Below are 23533 nucleotides of genomic sequence, written 5' to 3'. Positions count from 1 at the left end.
GGTAGGGCTCAATTATCCCACAGACTGTTGACCAGAGCATGATCTGTAGGGGGGCAAGCACTTCCAGACTTTTTAATCTACTATAGGGCAGCCCAGCCCAGAGTTATTTCAGAATGGTCCCTCAGAGTCTCAGACAAATACTGGCTCCACATGGATAGGGCAGTGATGGGCAGGACCATATGGGATCTACTGTGGAAGCCTAAAGAAGACAGACCAAAGAATGCCTGTCTTAGCATACCCACAGCTACACTTAGAGTATGGGATACCATCACTAAGTCGCAGGCTCTGACGACGTTTCCATCCCCATACACACCTATCCGTTTCAACCCAGCATTCCCTGCAGCTCTCTCTGAGGGTCCCTTTGATAAGTGGCGGTCTGGAGGCTGTCTAATGACTTCAGACATGCTTCAACAAGGGGGGGTTCACACCTTTGAAAACTGCTGCTGCAACTTCAACTTGCCACAATCAGAGGAATTTCACTATATTCAGTAAACCACTGGGAATTGCAAACACAAATGCAGCTTGCAGCCACCATTGACTTACTGTCAATCGAGAACTTTGTGCAGAGTGGGGGCACAGCCAGGGCTTCATATCTTTCATCTCTGTGCTCTTACTTACCACTAGACCCTTACCGGTCCCCTGACATGTGTCATTCTGGGAAACCAAATTAGACACTTCTGTACCAGAAAAGCAATGGGGTACAGTCTATAAGGACATATCTAAGTTTAATCACTCCATGACCTTAAGGAAAGCACATAACAAGATCTTATATGATTGGTACCTATATCCCAAGAAGCTGCACACACTGTTTCCAAACTCCTTTGACAGATGCTGGTGAGGATGTGGGATGCTTTGGTACTTCTGACACATATGGTGTGATTGCCCCTCTATTCAACCCTTCTGGAAAGAAATCCTCCCTCAGATTAGAAAGATATTGGGCTACCCGATATTAGAATCCCCTGAACATGTCTTGCTGGGCCTGCTGACCCTACCCTGAAGCATCAAACACTGGAAGACCAATCCTTTACTGGCTGTGTTTGGGAGCGGCCAAGATGGAGGTGGCCGTGGCATGGAAGAAAACGGAGGCCCCCTCCCTCTCCTAGTGGCACGCCCAGTTATGGCAGACCCTAGCCCTTGAACGCATTACAGATATCATTGAAGATTTGCGGAAAGGGTTTGACTATGTATAGGGCCCCTTGGTTGGGTTCTTGTCAGAGGGGCTACCTATCTTCTCCTGCCAACCCTGACTCTGTGATCTCCAACTCGTCCAGACGTAGTTGCTCCCTGCCCCTGAGGTGACCCCGCCAGGGTCCTATGAGATTTATGAAATGTGCCTCCCCTCCGGTGCTGCACCTTCAGGGGGCTCTCCCCCTATAAGGAGGAAGATTACGCTTCATTTACGTAGGCCCATTCTTGGCATGCAGAATGTGTTGTTAAAGTTTGTATTATTTTCTCTTTGTTTCTGTTAGTCTTTTTCCCATGAAGAGTGCAACAGAGCACACATTGATGACTAGAGCAGTGCTGTACGAAGTTAGTAACACTGCACTCAATCTTACCAATTTGATTCCGAGTCCTTGCGGACCTGCTGAGCCTAACTATGGCTATAAAATGCACTTGGCTTACTCTCATGCTATGTTATACTGTTTTGTGTTGAAACCCAATGGAAAGTACAATAAGAACAGTTTGACAAAAAAGATTAGCCACTGGGGGTTGTGCCAGATGTAAGTCCAATATTATGTCAGTCGGACAGTTTATGCACCAGAACACAGGTTTTAGTTGTGTAGCATTCTCTTTGCAAAAGGTGGGCCTCCAGTGGTCACTGAGTTCAGATAGCCAAGCAGGTCACATTTAGCAAGCTGGAGTATCTCTGTAACTTTTTCAGTTGGATATTAGTGCTCAATGCTGTTGATTTCTTTGGTGGAACGAGAGGAAGATGATGATACCACAGCCCATTTGCAGTAGTATGATTGAAAATCCCCTATGAAGGCTAGGTAACAGAGCATGAAAATATGATGGAATCAGTCCAACTACTGCTCTAAATCTAGTCACCAGACCAGATCCAATGTTCTTAAAAAGCTGCACAACACCAGTTGTTACAGAAGAATTGAACATCATTTGAACACTATCTGCAAAATGCATTGGGTATTGTGTGTGTAACAGCAGCTGAAATTCTGATCCAGTTTTGGCTGTCAGCAGATTATAAACTTCAACCGCTGAATTCAAAGGAACTTCTTTTTATAAATGAACAGACAATAGTTTGTTCAAATCATCAAAATACATAGATTTGATTTTTTTACTAGGCTAACGGATGTTTCTAGTAAGATTTCTAGGATGAGGCTACAAGGTCCTTTCACAATACTGTATTGGGTCTGAAATCGTTATCAGGTATGGCTGCCCGGGTTGTAACCCACAGCAAGTAACATTGGTTATTTAAAAGTTCATGGTGTAGAGTAATAAAGTCAAGTCAGGGGAACAGATAAGATACAATTCAACCCTGGCATCAAAACACTACACATTCCGTGCAGAGGTATGATGTCAACAGAAGGGAGTGTCCAAAAGAATTTCTGCAATTTGCTGTACTGATATACACAAGGTCATCCTCCTTTTCAGTTAAAGAGGTGTGGGTAAAAGGGAATTTCGATGAATGGAACAGTTGTGAATTGTGCAAGGTTTCATACCAACCAATAGATTTATATTTTTGACAATCATGAAATTGAAAGGTTGTTATGGGTAAGGAAATATTACAGTGTATTAGCCAAGGTATTGGTGGTGTATCGCTGACTGCAAATGGTGCATCTTAAATTTATTCTAAACTTAATAGAGTGTATGTGAATTCTTTGTTTGCTATTGATTTTTGAGTGAGTACCCAATTGCATGGTTCAGATAATACTGTTTAATTAAGAAGTTGTCAAGGCAACAAGCATGATGTAAGTGTTTATAATGCCCAAATTAGTTGTCTAGTTGCTCTCAACTGAGCCTGCACATGTAACAATTTTAGATCTCGTTTAATGAGGTCTGAAGCTGAGGACAAATATGATTTAGTGAGTAACTCTTAGAATGCGTGTTCATTCTATTGTCGATTACTTTGAAAGCATTTTGCATGTCTTCTTGATCTATTTGCCTAATTCTTTCTGCAGCTTCTTTTTCAGAATATTTACTTAATTAGCTATAGATGGCATATGTTGCTGTAGTAAGGAATCTTTCATTTCTTTGAGGAGGTGGCCCAAGAAGAAAGTAAGAAAAAATCATATTTTGATTAATGGAAGAGTAGTCTTCCTGCACAGTTGAGAGACTAGAGTGTTTTAGCAATCGTTGGCATAACTTGCCTACAGTGTATGTGGTAGCCACTACAGGTGATCATGTATTGTAATGTGGATCATGAAGATTGAGTTTGGTTCCAGGGGCCTCATTTATGAAAAGTGACGCATCGCTGCGTGAAAACAGCGATGCGTCACTTTTCACTGCGCACTCCTTGCGACACCAATGATGCGTCATATTTCATGTATGACGCATCATGTCGCAAGGACTTACAGATACGTCGGTATTTCTGACGTCTCTGTAAGTGCAAAAGTGACGCATTGCTGGAGTGTGTCACAAAAGTGACGCAACTCCAGCAATGCGTCCTTCACATGGGGAAAGCCCCATATGGCTTGCGTCAGTCTTACGCCTGCTGTGAGGCAGGCGCAAGATTTTGACGCAACAGCATCCTAAAAGTGACGCAGTGAAATCTCATAGATTTCACTGCGTCACTATTACGAGGCTTTTTGCGGGGGAACGCCCCCTCTGCATACATTATACCTGACGCAGGTATAATGTGACGCAGGGGTTTAAAAAGTGACGCATCTACCTAGATGCGTCACTTTTTAAATATGGCGCAACAAGGTGCATATTTTACGCCGCTGGTGCGTCACAAAAAGTGACGCATCGGCGGCGCAAAACTGACGCAAGGCCTCATAAATAAGGGCCCAGGAGTTTTGGAAAGGAAATGCTGCATGCATGTTTCAGTATTATAAGCCCACACTTTCAACAGAGAATTGTTTTGAATTATAAATTCCATTCTGTATCATATTATTTATATCTGATTCTGAATAATTCATTGAAAATTTCTGATCATTGAACCTAGTCAGATTGACCTTTGGAATATACGTTTTTGTTTAAATCCTTCATTGTTTTGAATCCTAAACATGTATCATGCGGGATAGTTTTGCTTAGAAACATCATTTCTTTTGGTATTCTACAGCCTTGAATGGCTTATTTATCTTGTATCTGCCAGAATGTGGTTACCTAAATGCTTTTCTCATCAACATTTGCTTTGCAATACTCATATCCTTGAATAAACAGGTTTTTACTGTATTCAGTGGAGTAAATCAACTTGTTGGTAGTAATTAGATTTTTCAGAAAATGCTCTGGCTTCTGTGTGAAATAGAAGGCTGAAGGGTGTGACCTGTCAGCACTCAGAAAGTGAAGAAATTTCTATAATAATTTAGAATGGCTCTCAAGAGGCGGAGCCTGACAATGTTCCCATTGTGTGTAATTGTAAATTTCTCTAGGATAACAGGTCTTATGTATGAAATAATGTGCATAATGAAGATATAAATATATATGTTTTTTAATTTGTTGAATTCGAATAAGGATTTTTATTATTCAAAGTAGCATATGCCTGCAAATCAGACACCATTCTTTTAACAGTATCAATGTCTCAATCATCTGAAAGACAGCCGGGCATTATAAATGCATGCATTGAAATTTTTATCACTTAAGGCAATTGAAATGTTTCAATTAGTCCCATAATTTACTAAGGAACTTTTACCCAAGCTTTCCTCAGGCACAGCATCAACTATAATGTTTGCAGCATTGAACCCTCTTCAGGTTCTTTGGGATGAGGAGTGAGGCTGTAGTTCATGACCCACAGTTAATGCAATTGTTCTTGCAGGGACAAAATGTCAGATGAGTAGCAGGAGACCTACAAATATCATTGACAACCATATGATGAGAAGAAAAGTTCCTAGAGCAATCCAGGCATAGGGACACGGAGGAATCATATACTTGTCACAAAGTATGAAGCAGTCTTTGGCAATGAGTGGCTATGAAAGGGGTTACAAATCTTCTGAGAAATATCCAGAGTCATTTTCAGTATCACTTGTCTCTCAGGACTCTCAAAAGGATATCAGTTCAAATGGTTTTGCATCAGGTTGAATTTCATAGCAGACCATGGATCTATGCTGGACAGTAGCCACTGTCATATCAGCAGCATCAAATGTGTTTGTTGCACTCAGCATGCTGCGTAGTTTGTTTAACTCAAACATCCCTTCTTGGGAACTCAAGCTATTCCTGCTTCGTTCATGGGTTCGGTGTTCAGATTTGCGAGAGGCTGGGAGGCAGTACTCTGAATCCTTCTTGGTGTCTGCTGTGACTGACTGTAGAGGACTGGCCACATGGTGTTTTTTTAACATGCTTGATAGACACCTGTCTGTTTCTTCTTGATCCAGGCAGAGGAGGTTCTTTTGCCTTTTACCCCAAAAACACTGGCAGTGGTCTGTAGGATGGTTCAAAAGTTTGCTTGTTGTCTTTTTTTGTTTTGTACTAGATCCCCAACTTTGGTAACCCACCGTCAGCAGCATTAATAACCTTCTATTCACAGGTGGCAGTGTCAGAGTGGTTTGCGTTAGACAGCATGTCTCTGACTTCTTGGATACTCTGTAAATCATTCAAACATTTTTCAAAGTCAAATTTATCTTCATCCACCACCTTCCCAGAATGAACGAAGCCAGGCACATATATAGGAACTCCGAAGAGTACTTCATATGAGTGCATCCTCCCAAACCTCGTCTAGGCAAGTTAGTCAATGCTCTCTGAACTCCATACAGATTATGGTACCAACTAAGACCTTAACTTAATACCCAGTCAAAGTTGTTTTATCATGCCAATGCTCCTCTCTACAATGCCATTTGATTAAGCTTTGAATGGGTTGCCAAATTGCTGACAAACTCCCAGAGCAGACATTGAGTCTCTGTAAGCCTTGGAAGCAAACGCAGGACTTATCTGAATTAAATGAATGAACTGCCCAAATGACACTAGACCTTGCAAATCTTTTATGACTGCTGAAGCCTTTACCTTTCTCTGAGGCCAAACCCATGGGAAATGAGAACATTAATCAATAGCTACCAATATGCACTTATAGTGCATAGCTGAATATAGGAGACCAGTGTGAATAAAATAAATCACTCGAAAGGGGATTTTTGAGAACATGAGGTTGAGCTGGCTATGATCTTTTACCAGCAGAGATTTTAATCTGCTGACAAATGTAACACTTTTCAACATAGTCCCTAATTTGTTTATATAAATTAGGCCACCAATAGCACTCCTGAAGCATTTCTACAGTTGCATTTATTCCTGCATATGTAGAGGCCCACCCCTGGTGCGCTTAATTTATTAATTACAATTTAGACAGATTATTAGATATTAGCCTGTTCCCATACCTGGGTTTGTAACTACCAGAATGTTTTCTGAATTGAAGGTGTAGAAATATTTGGGAGGAAAACCTGCATGAGTGTTCCCAGCTTGCTTGGTTAAATTTATGACTTTTAAAATATCTGTGTCGATCTTCATTTGAGATCTGGTTATGACTACTACTTGGGCAGTCTGAATTGCAACTTTTGTTGTTAGGTCAGTGCACAGTCCCCTTTAACGTGAACTGAATTCCACTATGGTAATGGCCCAAAGTGTGCCTCACATGGACCAATGGAAGCTTTTAAAACAGCTACCTTTCCCCAAAGCTGTATGTTTTGTATAGGCTTTCCCTTTGAATCCTTGAATCTAATCAACTGAAAATATTGCAAATCAACATTTTAAACTTTCACACAGAAAGCCGAGCTGGACACAATATAGTGAGAACTGACGAGTCAGGCATTTGTAATGCAAGGTGCAGGGCATGTAATTCTGCATGTTGTGGAGTACTGTCACCTAAAAGTTTGGTGTCAAGTGTGTTGTGGGATGAACTCACCATCCTTCACTACACCTAGCACTGCTGCGCAGGCTGTGAAGTACTTACATGTAGATCCTACTGCAGGTTGGGCCGAGCCATCTGTGTAAAAGATGCTCTGGTAGGAATTAACAGGTAAAGTGTATTCGGAGTCGGAACAGTATCAAGTTCACATTGGAGAAAAACTTGTGAACGAAGAGACTGATCATACTGAAACTTTATCTCCACTGCACTTACAGAAGCAACATTGAAAGCCATTTCATCATGCTTCACAGGTGCTTTTCCCATGATAGCATTTATATTCTGTTTACCAATGGTCTGTATTTGTGTGGTAGCGGCAGGTCCGGCTGTGACAGCAGGTCTGGAGCTCAAAGTACATTGCAAAAACAAACTGCACAAGTCTCCCGTATAAGGCAACTGTGTAATGTAATACCCCTACTACCTCCATATCAGATGGAGTTTCATGGCGATGAACAGGAGTTTAAACAGCAAAGTCTAGCCTCGAGGCCCCATCAATGCTCTGAGGCCCAATATTTCTGTGCATGTGTGGCTACTGACCAGCAAAACAGTTTTGGTGCTCTTGATTACTTAAAGGGATTTCCAGTCTTGGTAAGCCCTATAATGCTTAGGCAGGTCTACCACTGTATATTATTGAAGCTGCCCTGAGGCAGTGTCAATAGGCTCAAACTCCACCCACCTCAAATGCATATGCTAGTTGTGCAGCTATCACAAATGTAACTGCCCCCCCTCTCATCAGGGATACCTCGAGCTTTGAGGTGTTGAATAACTGCTTCCCTGCAATTGGACCCTATAACAATAGGTGGTGCCATGATGAATGGATTCAATTTGCAATTGAAATCAAAGAATTAGAAAACCCACAGAAAAGAGAATAACCTTTTATCAGTCAAACTTGACAAACCTAAAGAAATAGGTGCTCCCTCATTAACTATAGAAGGTAAAAATAATTACTACAGACATCTCTCTAATGACATAATAAAGGTTCAGATGTCTGTGATAGGTGCAAATGAGTCAAGGTGTAACTGTAAAATATGAACCTCACGTTTGGTGCCAACTGTAGTGTGAGTTGCGATTTTGACATAACTCTACAATGTGTGCTTTCCCACCCCCATGTGTCATGCTGAACTTGGTTCAATTCAATGCACAGGTGAGGAATGTGAAGGGGAAGTTATTGTAAGCCTGAAAAACACTGTTCAATGTGTAATTGACATAGAAGTATTGCTTTTAGGTTAGTAGCAATTCCATAAATGTATCAGGGACCTTGTGGAAACAGTAAAAACCTTTATTTCATTATTCACAGTATCACACATACTGTACTAAGAAGAATGAACACTTTTAAGTTAAAAGCATTTATTACTACAGCAACAATCTATTTCTCAGTACATCTAAAACAACTACACAGAATATTCTAAAAACACAACAAGACACGTTTTAAGTAACTAAACTAATATGAACATTTCCGCATTTTTAAAATGTCATTAAAATTCCAGCTGGATGCTAAGACCCTAATGCCTACTTCTAAGTGGTATACTTTGAAAGCATAAAAGGCAGAGCAATATGTAATCTAATGCTAGTTAGGCAGAAGAGATGTACTGCATACCATGTTGAGAGTAAAGACTGTCTTTATCAACGGGGGCATGAAGACAGTGTTCCTGGCGAAGGGCAAACACCCACTGCAGTAGCAGTCAGTCGGTTTTCGTCTAGCCTTGGCTTTCTCAGCTTCAATTTTCAGGTGAGATGTATCATCTGCAATGTGTGAGTGTGCTGGCTGCAAGTGAGATCGTCTTTGTCAGAATCTCTGGTGACAATCTGGGCAAAGGACCTCTCCTGACAAGTGGTCAAGTGGCAGTCCTTATATCCCCAATCTTATCAGAAATTGGATGTTCTGACATAATCTTAGGAATGTATGATATAGATTATGTGCATCAAGGTATGAGTCCCAGACATTTCTTTATGAACATATAAGGCAAAAGGTTGTCAATTTAGACTACATTATTTTTGTTATTGTCTGTATGTGTTCTTGCTTGACCTTCACATGGTGAGGAGTAGACATTTGACTCAGGCAAATGTTGCATTAGATATATCTATGTCAGTAATAAAAAAAAGTTGATGCTATCACAGTTCCTAGAATGATAAGGTTTGACAACATCTGCATTTAAAAGCACACAGGACAAAGATTCTGCATAAATCAAGGAATATGGCAGCTTCCATTGTCTAAGTTAAGAAAGATAGTGGTCACCATGTATTAAGATAGAGTCGGGCCTAAATAAGATGGAGTTGGACCTAAGGGACTTTACGCCACAATCAAGCAATTAATGCTTTCATATTCAGAAAGATGTTTTGTAAATAGGCCTTCAAAAAATGCTGATTGGAAATTCAATTCAGCAAGTGAAAAGGGAGGTGAATCTGAAAAAGATGGGTTCGGATTTCAGCAGCTATTCAGTAAAAGTTCTGCTGAATTGTAACTGCTGTAAATAGAGAGAAGGCAAACAATGGAGGGGAGAGTAGTAAATCTGGAAAGCGAATGGGCAGCAGACGAGGGAATGGAAAGATGGCCACTGAAAGCAGAGCAAAGGTTAGCTGAGCAGTTCATAAGCATCTCCTCAAGCGGTTAGTGTAGAAAGAAGCAAGATGGATGGCAATGTGCAAATGTTAAAAGAGTCTCCACAGCAGACTGGACTAAAGGCTGATAGTATCTCTAGACAGACAGTCTAGGAACCAACCCTCAGAGAACATGGTAGGCTGGGAATCAGAGCCAACCTTGGCAAAAGGTTCAAACCAGCCCTGCTCAATTGTTTAGTAATTCTCTCTTTCCATCAATCCAGTTTCTGTTCCTCTCTCACTGATCTTCTCCCCATTCTCTTTCTTGCCCTCCTCTCTCTGTCTCTCTTTGTTGTCAACCCCACTGTGTCCACTGGAATAAAGTGAGAGATGTGCCTGCTACTTACAAAACCCGCATTTCAATGGCCCCAACCCACCAGGGAAATGCCTTGTGAGATACAAGGCCAGTACAGCCCTGTAAGAGAATGACAGATCAGAGATATGGCACCTGTGTTAGATCATATCTGCCATGCAAGCAATATAAAAGGAAACATAAACCAAAAGTTGTGATTTAAAAATGTCACCTTACCTATTGTTTGGAAGTTAAGTGCAACCATCTGACAACCAGCATTCCAGAAAACTTGCGGCATATAATTTGAAGAATCAACTCGCGTTCCCTTTGGGTAGATCCGGCTAAGCTGCATTTTGTTATATCTTAATAATTATGGTTAAGAAATATGGAATTTTCCATGCAAACGGTTATGATTTCAGTTCTATTTTCATATAAACAAAAAACATAGAAAATACAGTGTATAATTTCATAAACACACAGCATATCAATCTCTCAATTGGTACTTCATTAATATTATTAACACGTTTTAGAAGATAACTTTGGAAGAGGTAGTTATCAAGTTGGTTGGGAAATTTGAATATTAGGGTATTGGTAGAGAGGATACAGTCTTGATGTAACTGCCTTCACACTGGACCTGGATGTGCGATCCTCTCAATCCTTGATCATTTTTCGTAGAAAAATCAAAACATGGTTATTTAATCAATAACTCCCAGCTGCTCACCTTCTAGAGCAGGGGTCTTCAAACTATGGGGCTCGACCCCAAAGGGGGCCGTGGAGTGGTGTGAAGGGGGTCGCGCATTCACCGTCACACTTCTCCCCTGGCCTCCAGGGCTTCAGCCCCCCCTGCTTCCCCCGTCCTGTGTCTCATCCCGGGCTGCTGCAGTGAAACTCGAGCTGCTGGGGGCTCGGCTGGGCAGTGTCTGGAGTCTTATCTCTGGCACGCCCGAGTTTTTCACAGGTCTTTAAAGACCATTAGCATATTTACATGCCTTTGTAAACTGGTTACAGAGGCTTAATGTTTTTTGGTTCCAGTACCCCCTGGGCCCCCACTCTGCCTATTCCTTACATTTGTATTTTTACACTTACTGCTGTAGTGTGAGAATACATTTAATGAAAAGGAAATTGACCGGATCTCAAGCGCCAGGATGCCCTTGGGGCGACAGGACCGCGCTATATAAGTACACCTACAATACAATACAATACAATATAAAGTTGGGTTGCCAAAAGCAAAATGCCTGCTTTTGACACTAAATAGACTTATAAATAAAAAAAAAGTATGTATTAATTAGTTATGTGACTTTTCTGTCTTTGTTCTCTTTAATTTTCAGTCATGGATCATTGAGGCAGCCCTAGAACACAATTAAAAGTGACACAATTAAAAGTGCTTTCTATTTATATTTGCTGTTCTAAGTATTCACAGATAAGTGCTAAAAATGCAGCTTTAGGTGACTGCTTATTTCTGGGCCATCAAAATAATGAGCTGGTAACCCTAATCATTAGACTGGAAGTTTGTTGCAGGATCAGCACATTATTTATTTCCTCAATTCCTGATTAATGCCATTATAGCAATAGTTTAACTTATATCTGAAACCCTACACTTCAAGTTATTGGGAATGCACCCTGCTTTCAGACAACTCGCTTCTCATTCTCGCCTTCACTTTCACACTCACCCTACACTCGCAGCGATCACAATGCACTCACACTGATCACCATGCACTCATAGCGATCACAATGCACTCACACTGATCGCCATGCACTCACAGCGATCGCCATGCACTCACAGCAATCACAATGCACTCACACTGATCACAATGCACTCACACTGATCACAATGCACTCACACTGATCACCATGCACTTACAACATTCACCCGCTCAACCTGCACTCACACTGATAACCATGCACTCACAACATTCACCCGCTCACAATGCTCTCACAGTGATCACTCTGCACTAAAAATGTGCTTGAATAGTTCACCCTGTACCTCACCCCGCAGTCACACGAGCACACTTCTCATCCTGCACTCATGTGACACTTCACTCACCTGTCCCCCCCTCACTGCTCAATCTGTAGCTCACTCAAACAAGGCCATCACTAACCATGCACTAATTCATCCCACTCTGCACTTACAGCCGAACCCAAATTCATATGGTCACCTCACTCAACCTGTAGTCACTCCTTTTACCCTACTCTCACACTGTTGCATTGTTCTGCGTGCAGTCACATGGGCACTCTTGTCAACCACACAGTGCAGAAGGTTAAAGTACCTGGTACACAGAAGATGTACCATTCACATCACAGAACTGAGTGTGAGTAAACTATGAGTATTTTGTCAGATAGGTGCTATAGAGAGATGAGGTGTATTGTTGGTGAGTGGTAGTGAGGGAATTCATGGAGAAGGTGGAAAAATTGTTGCATCATGTGCGACCAGTACTAGGGCAAGCCCTGGCTGGGAGTGTTAAACCCCCCTGAAGTTTGGATCTAGTGGATCCCCTGCTTCTGCCTATTATTATTTACATTTGTAGTGCGCTACTGTTACCAAAAGGTGTCCTGGGGCTAATAACCATCTGCCTGCAATGTGAGAGAGAGGTCCGGGGTAGGGAGAGGAGAGAAGGGAGGGATGGAAGGAAGGAAGGGGTGAGAGTAAAGGGGCATGGGTAAACTGCTTAACTCTGCACAAGACCGCCAGGGTTTGAAGGGACCCTTGCTGCTCCCGGCCATGGCCAGGTGAGCTTCTAATGTGGCAGCGCGTATTCCTGCGGAGTGGGAGGCCCTTCACAAAGGTTGACTAGACATCTTTCTGATGTTACTTGCTGTATTTTGGTTATAAACTGGTACTGATGGGGTAAAATCTTTCCTCAGTGTTACTGTGTTTAAAAAATTTCAAAATAATAAAGCAATGCTATCCCAAAATACTCAGCATCACAGAACATTATTTCAATTTTCTACTCACACAATTTAGTCAAGCCTGTCGCATAATTTGGTCCTCACCTGCCTCATAATTCCAGTAGCCCTGCCTAGAGGTTTAGAAATCTTTGTCAGGAGGGGGTCCTTACGCCTGTAAATGTTGACAGGGGGGTCTCGGCATCCAAAAGTTTGAAGACCTCTGTTCTAGAGTCTTAGTTTACTGTTACCAGCGCCGAAGCGCCCTTGGGCATTTGTGCGCTCTATAAGTTTCATAAATAAATAAATACATTCACGCAAGGTCCAAACAGTCTGAGCCACAAAAATGAACTGGTTCTTGTATTAGTCTTTGACTTTTCTCAGAGAAAAGGCTTTCCTCAGAGACAACAAATGAAAACATGTAAGTGCACAAATGAATGGATGGGATTCGCAAAGCATTAAAAAGAGAAATTCTGAAAAAGTACAAATTCCTATAATTCTAGTATTACCTCCCCTGCTAGATAGTTAACGTTTTTTCCTTAATCATGCTCTATGCCTGAAAATGGAGCTGCACAGAAATTGTATTATTTTCTACAGGGGGTTTACCCAGTATTTATTACTTCGCCTAGAAGAGCAGACAATGTTATGTCTTGGCAGAGTGGCATGGCAAAGGCAATGGTAAGTGCCGTTTACCACGCAGGTGATACCACACATTACATTTCGAGGGTGGCCATTACCATGCAGGTAATTACGCTGCATGGCATTTTGTATCACTTATTGCTGAGCAGTACCATTCAAAAAAAGTGTTTTTGAGTACTTCAAATAAAAGGATTAAGGAGCAGTAGGGAATGTAAGAAGTTTAAAAGGTCATGAATTGGTAAGTGTATTGGGTTGTAAGTGAGTTTAGGTTTTTAGGGTTCAGGGAAGAGGCTAGAAAGGGGTTATAAGGGTTGTTTAGGGTACAGGAATTAGTAGGCGTAGCAAGGAGTTGAAGGCTTGAGGGATGACTAAGGGTACGCGGTAGGTAGTAAGGGTTTTTTAACAATGGGTATATATGTATATTTAGAGTTTAGCAAACACAAGGAGATAATAGACGGAGCGCTGAAACTTTTCAGACACTCACCCACAGTCACAGATCTAGGTTAAATTCATCATTGTTCTTTATCTCACTTTGCCACCTCAGTTCAGACCCAGCTATATGCAAATACGTCTTGACCCTGTGCCTCATGGGAACAGTCCAGCTCGAACTGCCAAGCCAGGTCTTCCCTGAACTGGAAACAAGCATCCTGGGACCGGTTTCTGGGAATTTAGAGTTTACACAATTCTTCAAATAAAGGATACTCCACAAATTCTACTGGAGATTTTGTTAGTTGCTCAAGACCCTTGGTTTCCACAAAGGAAGACATTTCAAAACTCTTGTTACGCTCTGTAAAACAAAAGGAAAATTTATCATAAATAAAGCAGCTCAGTACAGTGTACATGTTAAGGAGTTATTATCGGAAAAGGACAGCAAAATAAATTGAAAAAAAAATCATATTTGGTCAAGCAACATGGTACTCTTCTTTTATTGAATCAACTGAGAGTGTTTTTCTTCAATACCGTACAGCAGATTGGGTTACATGAGCATTTTCAGATATGTAGACATTCTGAGCAAGTAGAATATTTTAAATGCAGAGACTTAAGGGGTATGTTTATAACATGCCAATGATCAGAGTCCAGCAAGAAAAAGTAGAAAATCTACTCCCTTGGCCATCACCTACATTTGCCTGTACATAATACCATTTTGAGTATAGAATCTAATGTTTGAGAATATCCTGGTGCATGAAAAACATTTAAAGCCAATGTTCTGCTGTTGCTTAGGACGAGGTCTGCACTATATTAAAAGCTCGATAAAATATGTGTTCACTTTCATACTTTGATATCGACTGAACATTAATAGTGGTCAAAGGTTGAAGGTAGCTGTTGGATCATCCTTTCTTCTCTAGATATTACATCAGAATGAAACACGGGATTTTATTAGAACCACAACTTACTTTTAGACATCTCAAAAGTTTCAAACTTCACTGGCTGGATGTAGTTAACCAAGTTTGACATTTCTTCAGTGGCGCTAGCTTCGTTTCCTGCTGTTCCCTGAAACATTGAGAAAAGCACTATACATAAGAATCCATGTCAGTATTCCTGGACAAGTAGAGTGGTTTCACAGCATTAATCATTAAAAATAATTCCACATCTGCAAGAAGTATCCCACAATCAACAGTTACATTCTGGTTGATTTCTATAAATGTGGTGTATGCAGATGTTTCTAATATTGGTGGGGGGTTGGGGGCTTGGTTTCAGATGCTTTTTTTCAAAAGGGTGGACTTTTTAAAGATTCTCTCGACCTAGGATCTGGGATCCATCACATGGTCCTGTAAACAAGTAACAAAATTGCACAACCTACAGAATGTTTCATTTTGGCTACGCCTTTTCATCCCTACTGTCTGCAACTCCCTCTGTCTATTCTCTTTGACAGCTCAGAATGCCTGGACTTGTGTTGCCAGGGAAGGCGATAGTGTAGTTAATGTTAATGTTATGTGTATTTGTAAACCGCAAACTGATACCGGAAGGTGTCCTGGCGCTAAGAGAAGTCCTGCTAAGAGCTGGGCGAGGGGAAGACCAGTAAGATTGGAAAAGCCATGTTTTCAGTGCCTTTCTGTAGGGCAGAAGGTTAGGGATGTTTCAAATGTTCAGTGGTAGTGCGTTCCACGATTTTGCAGCATTGATCCTGAAGCTCCTTCCACCCAAGTTTGCTTTTTTTACTCGAGGGATGCTGGTGAGCTTTTGGACTGCTGACCTTAAATCTCTATTGGGCTTATACCAAGTAAAGCGTTGCTGAAGAAAGTTAGGACCTATGCCATGTAGAGCTTTAAACACAAGGCAGAGTGACTTAAATTGATTGCGTTTGCCGACAGTGAGCCAGTGAAGTTGTCTTATTTTGGGGTGGCTGTTAAGAGCCTAGCGGCTGCATTTTGCACCATCTGTGGTTTGTTCATTGGTCCTTTATGAACGGAAAGGTAGAGACTGTTACAATAGTCTAGTCTAGACATTATGAGGGCAGATACTACAGTTTGTTGTGAGTCCTTGGGCAGCAGGGGCATGATTTTTTTGCACGATTTAAGGATGTACGAGGTGGTGGAGGCAACCTGGTTTATTTGTTCCCTGAAACTCAATTTAACATCGATCAAGATTCCAAGGTTCTTGACCTTTTTGATAGGGATGGGTAGAGGACCCATCTCATCTGGCCAGCAGCTAGGAGTCCAAAAGGTGGGATCATTTCCACAGAGAACCACCTCCTTTTTAACGGAGTTAAGCTTCACGCAGTTCTCAAACATCCAGTCTCCTTCTGCTTGAGTAGTGGTGCTCAAACTATGAGGCTTCTGCCTCTATATTCCCCATACCTACAGGGTACCATCAAAAAGCAGAATATTTTCCATTTTTCATTTATAATATATAAAAAATGCAGCTTTCTACATATTTTGAGAGAGGCAAGCAAACACTGATTTCCACAAGGGAAAAGTATAAATACACTGCTGTGGAAGGTGTGGTGACCAATGAATGATCAGCCACAGATGTCTGTGGTGAGTTCACAGTTCCTAGGTCTTCCAGTTTTGAGGAGACACCGATGCTTACATGTCGATTGAAAATCATCAATATCCGAGGCGTTCATTTGTACAAGTCTCACATAGGATGAAGCATTAGGGTGAGTAGTCAGTCTGTATTTTGTGTAAATATGAATGAAACTCACAGGACTGAATCCTGGCACTGCTTAGATTTTCAAAGTGTGTACTGTTGAGTTGGTCGTATGTAAGATCTCCTATGGTCAGCTCTGAAAACTAACAGGACTGTGATAGCAATCATTATATAAAAAGAAATTATCCCTAAAATACACATTTTACTATGTTAAATATCATTGTAGTATTATTATTTTGTACAATTAGCAATGATTATACACTACTAATGGAAGAGCTATAAAATAAAGACATTGTCTGGAATATTTTAGCTTTTTTACCAAACAGTTGAGGTAGCAGCGCTAACGCCTTTTGCAAGCCGCTCCGTATTTCACAGTGCAGGTGGCAGGCGGCATGCGTCACGTGTCTTCACTTCAACAAAGGAACAGTGATCCTCCTGTAGGTATCTGCAGTGAGTGACTGCACCCTCCTGCAGATGGGCGATGGGGGGGGCACAGGGGACCCTCTTTGCACCCTCTAGATGGCTGCCTTCATGGGGTGCACTAACAGTGCACCACCGATTTGTGGACGCAGAGTCAAAGTGATTTACTCATTTGCTTGAGGCCACGCCTCCATGCAAATGAGGAAAACCCTTTCAAGATGGAGCTAGCGTTACATGTGTGCAAGCACTATCAGTATTACAGCAGATGCTGCACAGGGATGTGCTGCCTTTTCTGAAAGACTACAGTGCCAACGGGGTGCAGAAAATGGGTCCACACTCCTGTTGTGTTCTCTGGGTACTGCTGTTGACAGCCTTATTTCACTGAAGTAAATGCCACCTCTATAGTGGGAGATGTTTCAGTTACTACAAATACAGTCACAGGGAGTCTACCATGACAATGTGGCACAACAGACAAGCGGGTATTTGTTCATACTCTAAAGACAGACCTTCAAAGTAAGTGATTACTTTAGGGGAAACAAATTCATGACATTCATTGGATACTTTCTCCAAGTTTGCGCTGGACATTTGAAAGTTTTTCTTGTCTAGACAAGAAAAATACATGAAGACAATGAGTCATAAGACCTTCCTTCTGTCAGAATGTGTGTTGGTAGTTGACCTGCTGAAAAGCTTTTGCTCATAGCAGAGCATCTTATGGAGCCACCATCACTAAAGGCATGGGTGAATAGGGTACTCCCGAGTATTATTTCAGGTCTAGAGGAGGGAGTGGCAAACCAACAACAAGAAAAAGGGGAACCTCTAATGTGACCTATATTTCTTTATACATGAACATTAAAGTTTCTTCAAAATTACATACTGGATGCTACAAGAAACATAAATTAATTCACTTAGACTGAGTATTTCTTTTTTATTTCTTTCATTTATTTTCTGTCGTTATCATAACACTTTAGTTTTTTCTCATTTTTTGGTGATTAATTTATCAAAATTTTCAATACCGTGACATGGTAACATATGTGCAAAACATTTTAAAATGCAAGATTAAATCATATCTTGACAGAAACCCCTAAACATTACATATAAAGTTACTCTCACTTATACCAGCATTCATACATAGACAATCTTTCATACTACTTGTCCTGGCATTGCTAACACTACAAACAACAATGGAAAAAGTGAAAAACAAATATTATGTCCTCTAGTAGACTCCTCAAGATGTTGCTAAGACCAATAGTCTTTAAGTCTTTTTTTTTATTATGAGGGTTAATAGTCTTTAGTGATCCTTTCCTTTTTTTTCCTCCAGGGTTTGAATTAATTTTTGTGTGAGGGTCTCTGGTGCGTACGGCCTACGTACGTTTCGGTGATGCCATTACTTTGCTTCACCTTCTTCAGGGCCAACAAGAAATTGGACAACAGACAGGTGCATACATACTATTGAAACCAGGGGGTTCTCATTATCTGTGTCTTTGGTGAGACTTTCTAGACATTTTTGGAGAGATGGGGCAGCTGGGCACTTGTATTCTGATTCAATGAACAAATATTCAATCCTAGGAACTGTTGGTCCAAGATATGAGATTTGTGTTTTAAGTATTTGGCTGTAGCGCTTTCTGTGGCTCCAACTGATCGCTTAGTATTAACTGGTAGACCTGTGAATAGCGATTTGTTCGTCTACAGGGGGGCGCCTCCGACCGATGTCACTGCCACTGACCAGTGGCAGTGACATCGGTGTCTAGAAAGTGTCACCAAAGACACAGATAATGAGAACCCCCTGGTTTTAATAGTATGTATGCACCTGTCTGTTGTCCAGTCTCTTGTTGGCCCTGAAGAAAGTGAAGCAAAGTAATGACATCACCGAAACGTACGTAGGCCGTACGCACCAGAGACCCTCACACAAAAATGTATTCAAACCCTGGAGCAAAAAAAAGGAAAGGATCACTAAAGACTATTAACCCTCATAATAAAAAGAAAGACTTAAAGAATATTGGTCTTAGCAACATCTTGAGGAGTCTACTAGAGGACATATTATTTGTTTTTCACTGTTTCCATTGTTGTTTGTAGTGTTAGCAATGCCAGGACAAGTAGTATGAAAGATTGTCTATGTATGAATGCTGGTATGAGTAAGAGTAACTTTATATGTAATGTTTAGGGGTTTCTGTCAAGATATGATTTAATCTTGCATTTTAAAATGTTTTGCACATATGTTACCATGTCATTGTATTGCAAATTTTGATAAAATAATCACCAAAAAATAAGAAAAAACTAAAGTGCTATGATAACGACAGCAAATAAATGAAAGAAATAAAAAAGAAATACTGAGTCTAAGTGAATTAATTTATGTTTCTTGTAGCATCCAGTATGTAATTTTGAAGAAACTTTAATGTTCATGTATAAAGAAATATAGGTCACATTAGAGGTTCCCCTTTTTCTTGTTGTTGGTTTGCCACCATCACTAAAACCACCAACTTTGACCTTTAACTGAGCCAGGGATGTGTAAAGGGAGGGACATGATTGTTGTTTTTTTTCTTTTTTTTGGGTGGTGTTTTATATAGCGCAAACTAGACCTGAAGGTATCAGAGCGCTTTACATGAGCACCAGTTACCTTACAGACAGACACATTCATGTTTTTTAGGCAGGGGGAGATTACGTGATTTGCCCAGAATCACAGAATGTTGAGCGTCCTTGCCGAGACTCAAACCCAGTTTCCCAGCTCCAAGGTCCACCACCCTAGCCGTTAGGCCACATTCTCTCCCCAAATTGTAAATATTGTTGTAGATGTTTGCCAGCTGTACCAATACTGCCCACTTCTAAATAAGGCTGGGAGGGCCTGCTTAAGAATGTGTTGGTTGTATTACGAATATTGTGTAAACCCCTGGTTACGCACGGGTCAGAATTATGAGTTGGAAGGTATTTAATGTACCCCAAAATTATCGGATGTGTAAAATACCTCAACCTTTGTAAATTTCAGCAGGTTAAACCTGTTGCAATTTAACAAGAGAAATGTATATGGTATTTATAGTACCATGTAGATTTTGGTGCGTTAAACACCATAATCCGCACTTTATTCTCCAGAAACCTGTAATAGGTGCTATTTATTGCTCCAGAAATATAACATACCCCATAGTATAGTTATTTATTAGGTGTGATAAATAGTAGCTATACTCTTAATCAAGTCCTTCGTAGATTTGGTAGTGTTGCATTAGACAGACAAATATGCATGCTAGAGGGGCTCAGTGGTTTAAATTGGCTATGAATATCTATTTGGCATCACAACATAGGAGCATTCACAGGATTGTAGACTAAGAAGAATGCATGGAGATGCAGCAGCTGGGCCAATTTCCAGTTTACATAGGCCTGTTGATCACATCAATTGTCAACATCTGTTTGGCATTGAGCCCTGGCCAGTTGTCCTTTTTGGGCACATGGAAAAAAGATAGAATGTTTAATTAGGCCGGTTAAAGAGGCACGGTAAAGGGACAGGTGCAAATATGATTGGTGTCATCCTATGCAGCCTATATGGATCTGAGCTTGGCCTTAGACTCAGTCAATAGGTCAAAGTTCTGGGCAATTATGGCTGAGAGAGGGTTGCCCCCATTTTATACACTTTTTCAGGGAGGTCCACTTAGAGGTAACTGCAAGCATGAGATACCACCTAGCCAGGGAAACTACAGAATGTTTTCGACTTGAACATGGCGTGCGCCAGGGGTACATATTGGCTCCCTTTCTCTTTTTCCTTTATGGCAATGGTTTAGCGTGATAGTTATCAAACTATAAAACTGATTGCCAAATGGTCAGCAAATGCAATGTACAGGCCCTGGTCTATGGCGATTATATTGTTTTGCTGGCCAGGGCTGCAATCGGTTTTCAGCGATCACTAGATCAATTCTGTGCCTTCATGACTAGCCTAGACCTGCTGGTAAACCAGTCAAAAAACAACATCATGGTCTTTTGTTACTGAGACAAGGAAGCCAGAACAAGGTCCTTTCTTACCCTTATCTGGGAATACTAGTTGATGATAGGCTGAGGTGGGGCTCACTGAAAGCTGGCTGGGCAGCTGCCCTAGCCAGGAGCATTGAAGCGGTCTTAGGCTTTGTGACTAGACTAAGCAGCCAGCCAATTAAAGAGCGGCTAGAAATCTACAAGGATAAGTTCCACCCAACATATGGGGCGGGTGCCTGGTTCATCTGCGACCGGAAGGAAGAAAATGGGTTTATGAAAAAAGGCTGCTCGCAGTGCCCAAGTCCTCTACCATCTATGTAAGCCACATGGAAATTGGGCTAGGATATATAAGCAATGTTGTGAAGCTGCAGCTGCTTTTGTTATGGTTGAGAATATGGACCAAGGGGAAAACATATTCAATCAATGATCATGGCTGACTGTTTGAATCACACACATATCCAAGATCTGCAATGCGCTGGACCTAGATGATTTGTTCTACAATCCTAGCACGTTCTGAGCTAGCTTCTACAGACCCTCACTAAACTCTTATTAGCCAAATGTGCAGAAGAAAGGATGTTAATAAACTGAGAACTGTCCACAGTTGCTGCCCAAATCAACACTTGTCCTGGCATTGAGTCTTAACTCTTATGGGTTAATAATCTACACAACAGTTTCCAGCTACTAAGACTCCTCCTAAACAATATCCACTTTCTTTTTGCATACCCCAGGCAAGGAATGTTTGTTACTAACCTGCCTGTCTGTCCTTGCGATGGACGATCTGCCGAGAGCACCCTGCACTTAATTCTTTTCTGCAAACATTGCTCTTTGCTAAGGTCTGTGTTCATTTTACCACTTCGGAAGCAGGCCAACTTAAGGCAGTGCAGGGCTGCCGGGGAGTTCTTGTAAAAGCTGCCAACCCTGGGGTCATGCTATTCGATTGCACTCTTCATACAACAGGCTCGCCCTCTGCACTTGCCCCATAAAATTGTGCTTTCTTTGTCCGTGTGCCACGACCTCATTTTAAAGTCTTCTGATCTTATATGACAGTGGATTTTAAAGATTGATTTATTACACTTTTTCGTGATTTAGTGCATTTCGTTTTTATAGTTGTTGGTTGATTGGATAATGTGAACATCTTAAGTAAGGGTAAAGCAACATTAGCACTTTTCATTCTTGTTCTTTGGACATGCTTTCTTACATATCAATAGCCAGCTACTTCTATAATGGCACAGGGATCTATACTCGCCCTTCTATAAAAGGCGCATTACTATATCTTGTAACATAGTGGACAAATAGAGGTTTTTGTTAACGGATGTGTTCTGTAACTGGCGGGACATGTTGCATTATTATATTTTGCTGTTGTTCTCCTTGGCACTTGAAGACCTGTCCAGTAGGTCGTCTTCACGGCTTATTCTGTATCAACTTTCTTTCATGTAGAAACGCTCTTCTGCAGTCTTGGAAAGGGGCGACCAATCGGTCCCCCCGAACGTATGGTCGAGTACCACGATCCCCCCGGGAAGCCATCTTGGGCGGGAGGCGAGTCTCGGCTGGTATGCCCGAAGCGGCGTAGCTGGGGCGCGCCTTTTTCCCACCCTAGAGTGGGCTGGCCTAGACACCAACACGGCCGGCCACGCCCTTGGAGGCAGGCGGGGGCAGGTTCACGCCCACCCTGAAGACGGATAAAAGGAGCGGAAGCCAACAAAGCATCCTCTTGTTCCTGTGCTCTGAAGCTGCACCTCCCCGCTGCACGTGAGCTCGAGACGGAACGAAGAGCAATTTTGAGCGTTGTAATCCCTCTTTTTTGTCTTACAGATATCCCGTCTAAAAATGCCCAAGAAGGTCGGAAAGCGGGTCGGTACCGAGGAGATGCTCCGCATGCTCATGAAGGAGATAGCCGATCTGAAGAGAAAGGTTGAGGCTAAGGACGGGGAGGGAGGACCGAAACGGCCTTTACAGGGAACAATTCCCGGTGGAAAGAGCAAGAGGCCCAGGAGGGGAGCACTTGGGGGGGAGACCCCGGTTCCCGAAGCGCCACGAGAGGAGCCAACCCCGGCGCCAAAGGAGGGGAACCCAATCCCTGTGGTGGTCACCCCTGCGAACAGGGAGGATATGCCCCCCGAGTTAGCGGCGCAATTGGCAGCGTGGTTGGGAAACGATAGCGAGGGCGCCACGGCTGACGACGCCCGGGCAGTGATGAGGCAACTGCGGGAATCTAGGGAGGCTGCGAAGACGCCATCTTCTGTTCCCCCGCAGGTCCCAGCGGTCGGAAGTACAGCAGGCCCAAGTTCGGCGACAAGCGTGGGGTCTACTTCAGGTAAGCGGCCATTGCCGATTGGGGGGGGGGGGGACTCTGCACCTTCTCGAAAGGAGAAGATTGCCCAGCACGTCCCACTAGAAGTCAAGGAGTTGATTTGGGCGGACAAATATGTAAACATGTTTTCATTACTTACCGACCATTACGAGATCGAGCATGTAAAGAGTCAAAAGGAGCTCATGCATCCGAGTGTTTGGCGCGCTAAAATGGCCGCCTTTAAGGTCGATGAGACCATTGGTACTTGGGGCAGAGCGTGGGGAATTTTTACTTCCATCATGGGGGAGCGCAGACCTGAGTTGTTGACCGAGTTACCCATTTATCAGTCACGGATTATGGAGTATTC

General features: G+C 42.0%; 1 protein-coding gene across 3 annotated transcripts in view; it reads right to left on the bottom strand.

Annotated features, from left to right (window-relative positions):
- The window catches only part of PLCB1 (phospholipase C beta 1), a 2298721-nt gene that overhangs the window by 678729 nt on the left and 1596459 nt on the right, over positions 1 to 23533 (bottom strand). For all 3 annotated transcript variants that reach the window (XM_086927697.1, XM_086927698.1, XM_086927696.1), the window contains exons 16-18: positions 14810 to 14906; positions 14118 to 14202; positions 10131 to 10255 (exon numbers count right to left, since the gene is read on the bottom strand). In XM_086927697.1, the coding sequence (XP_086783823.1) occupies positions 10131 to 10255; positions 14118 to 14202; positions 14810 to 14906 (307 nt within the window). The remainder of the gene's footprint in view (positions 1 to 10130; positions 10256 to 14117; positions 14203 to 14809; positions 14907 to 23533) is intronic.

The sequence above is a fragment of the Lissotriton vulgaris genome, chromosome 6, assembly GCF_964263255.1.
Source record: "Lissotriton vulgaris chromosome 6, aLisVul1.2, whole genome shotgun sequence".
Classification (NCBI taxonomy): Eukaryota; Metazoa; Chordata; class Amphibia; order Caudata; family Salamandridae; genus Lissotriton; species Lissotriton vulgaris.
The sequence above is the reverse complement of the archived record's forward strand: the minus strand, read 5'-3'. Positions and strand labels throughout refer to the sequence as shown.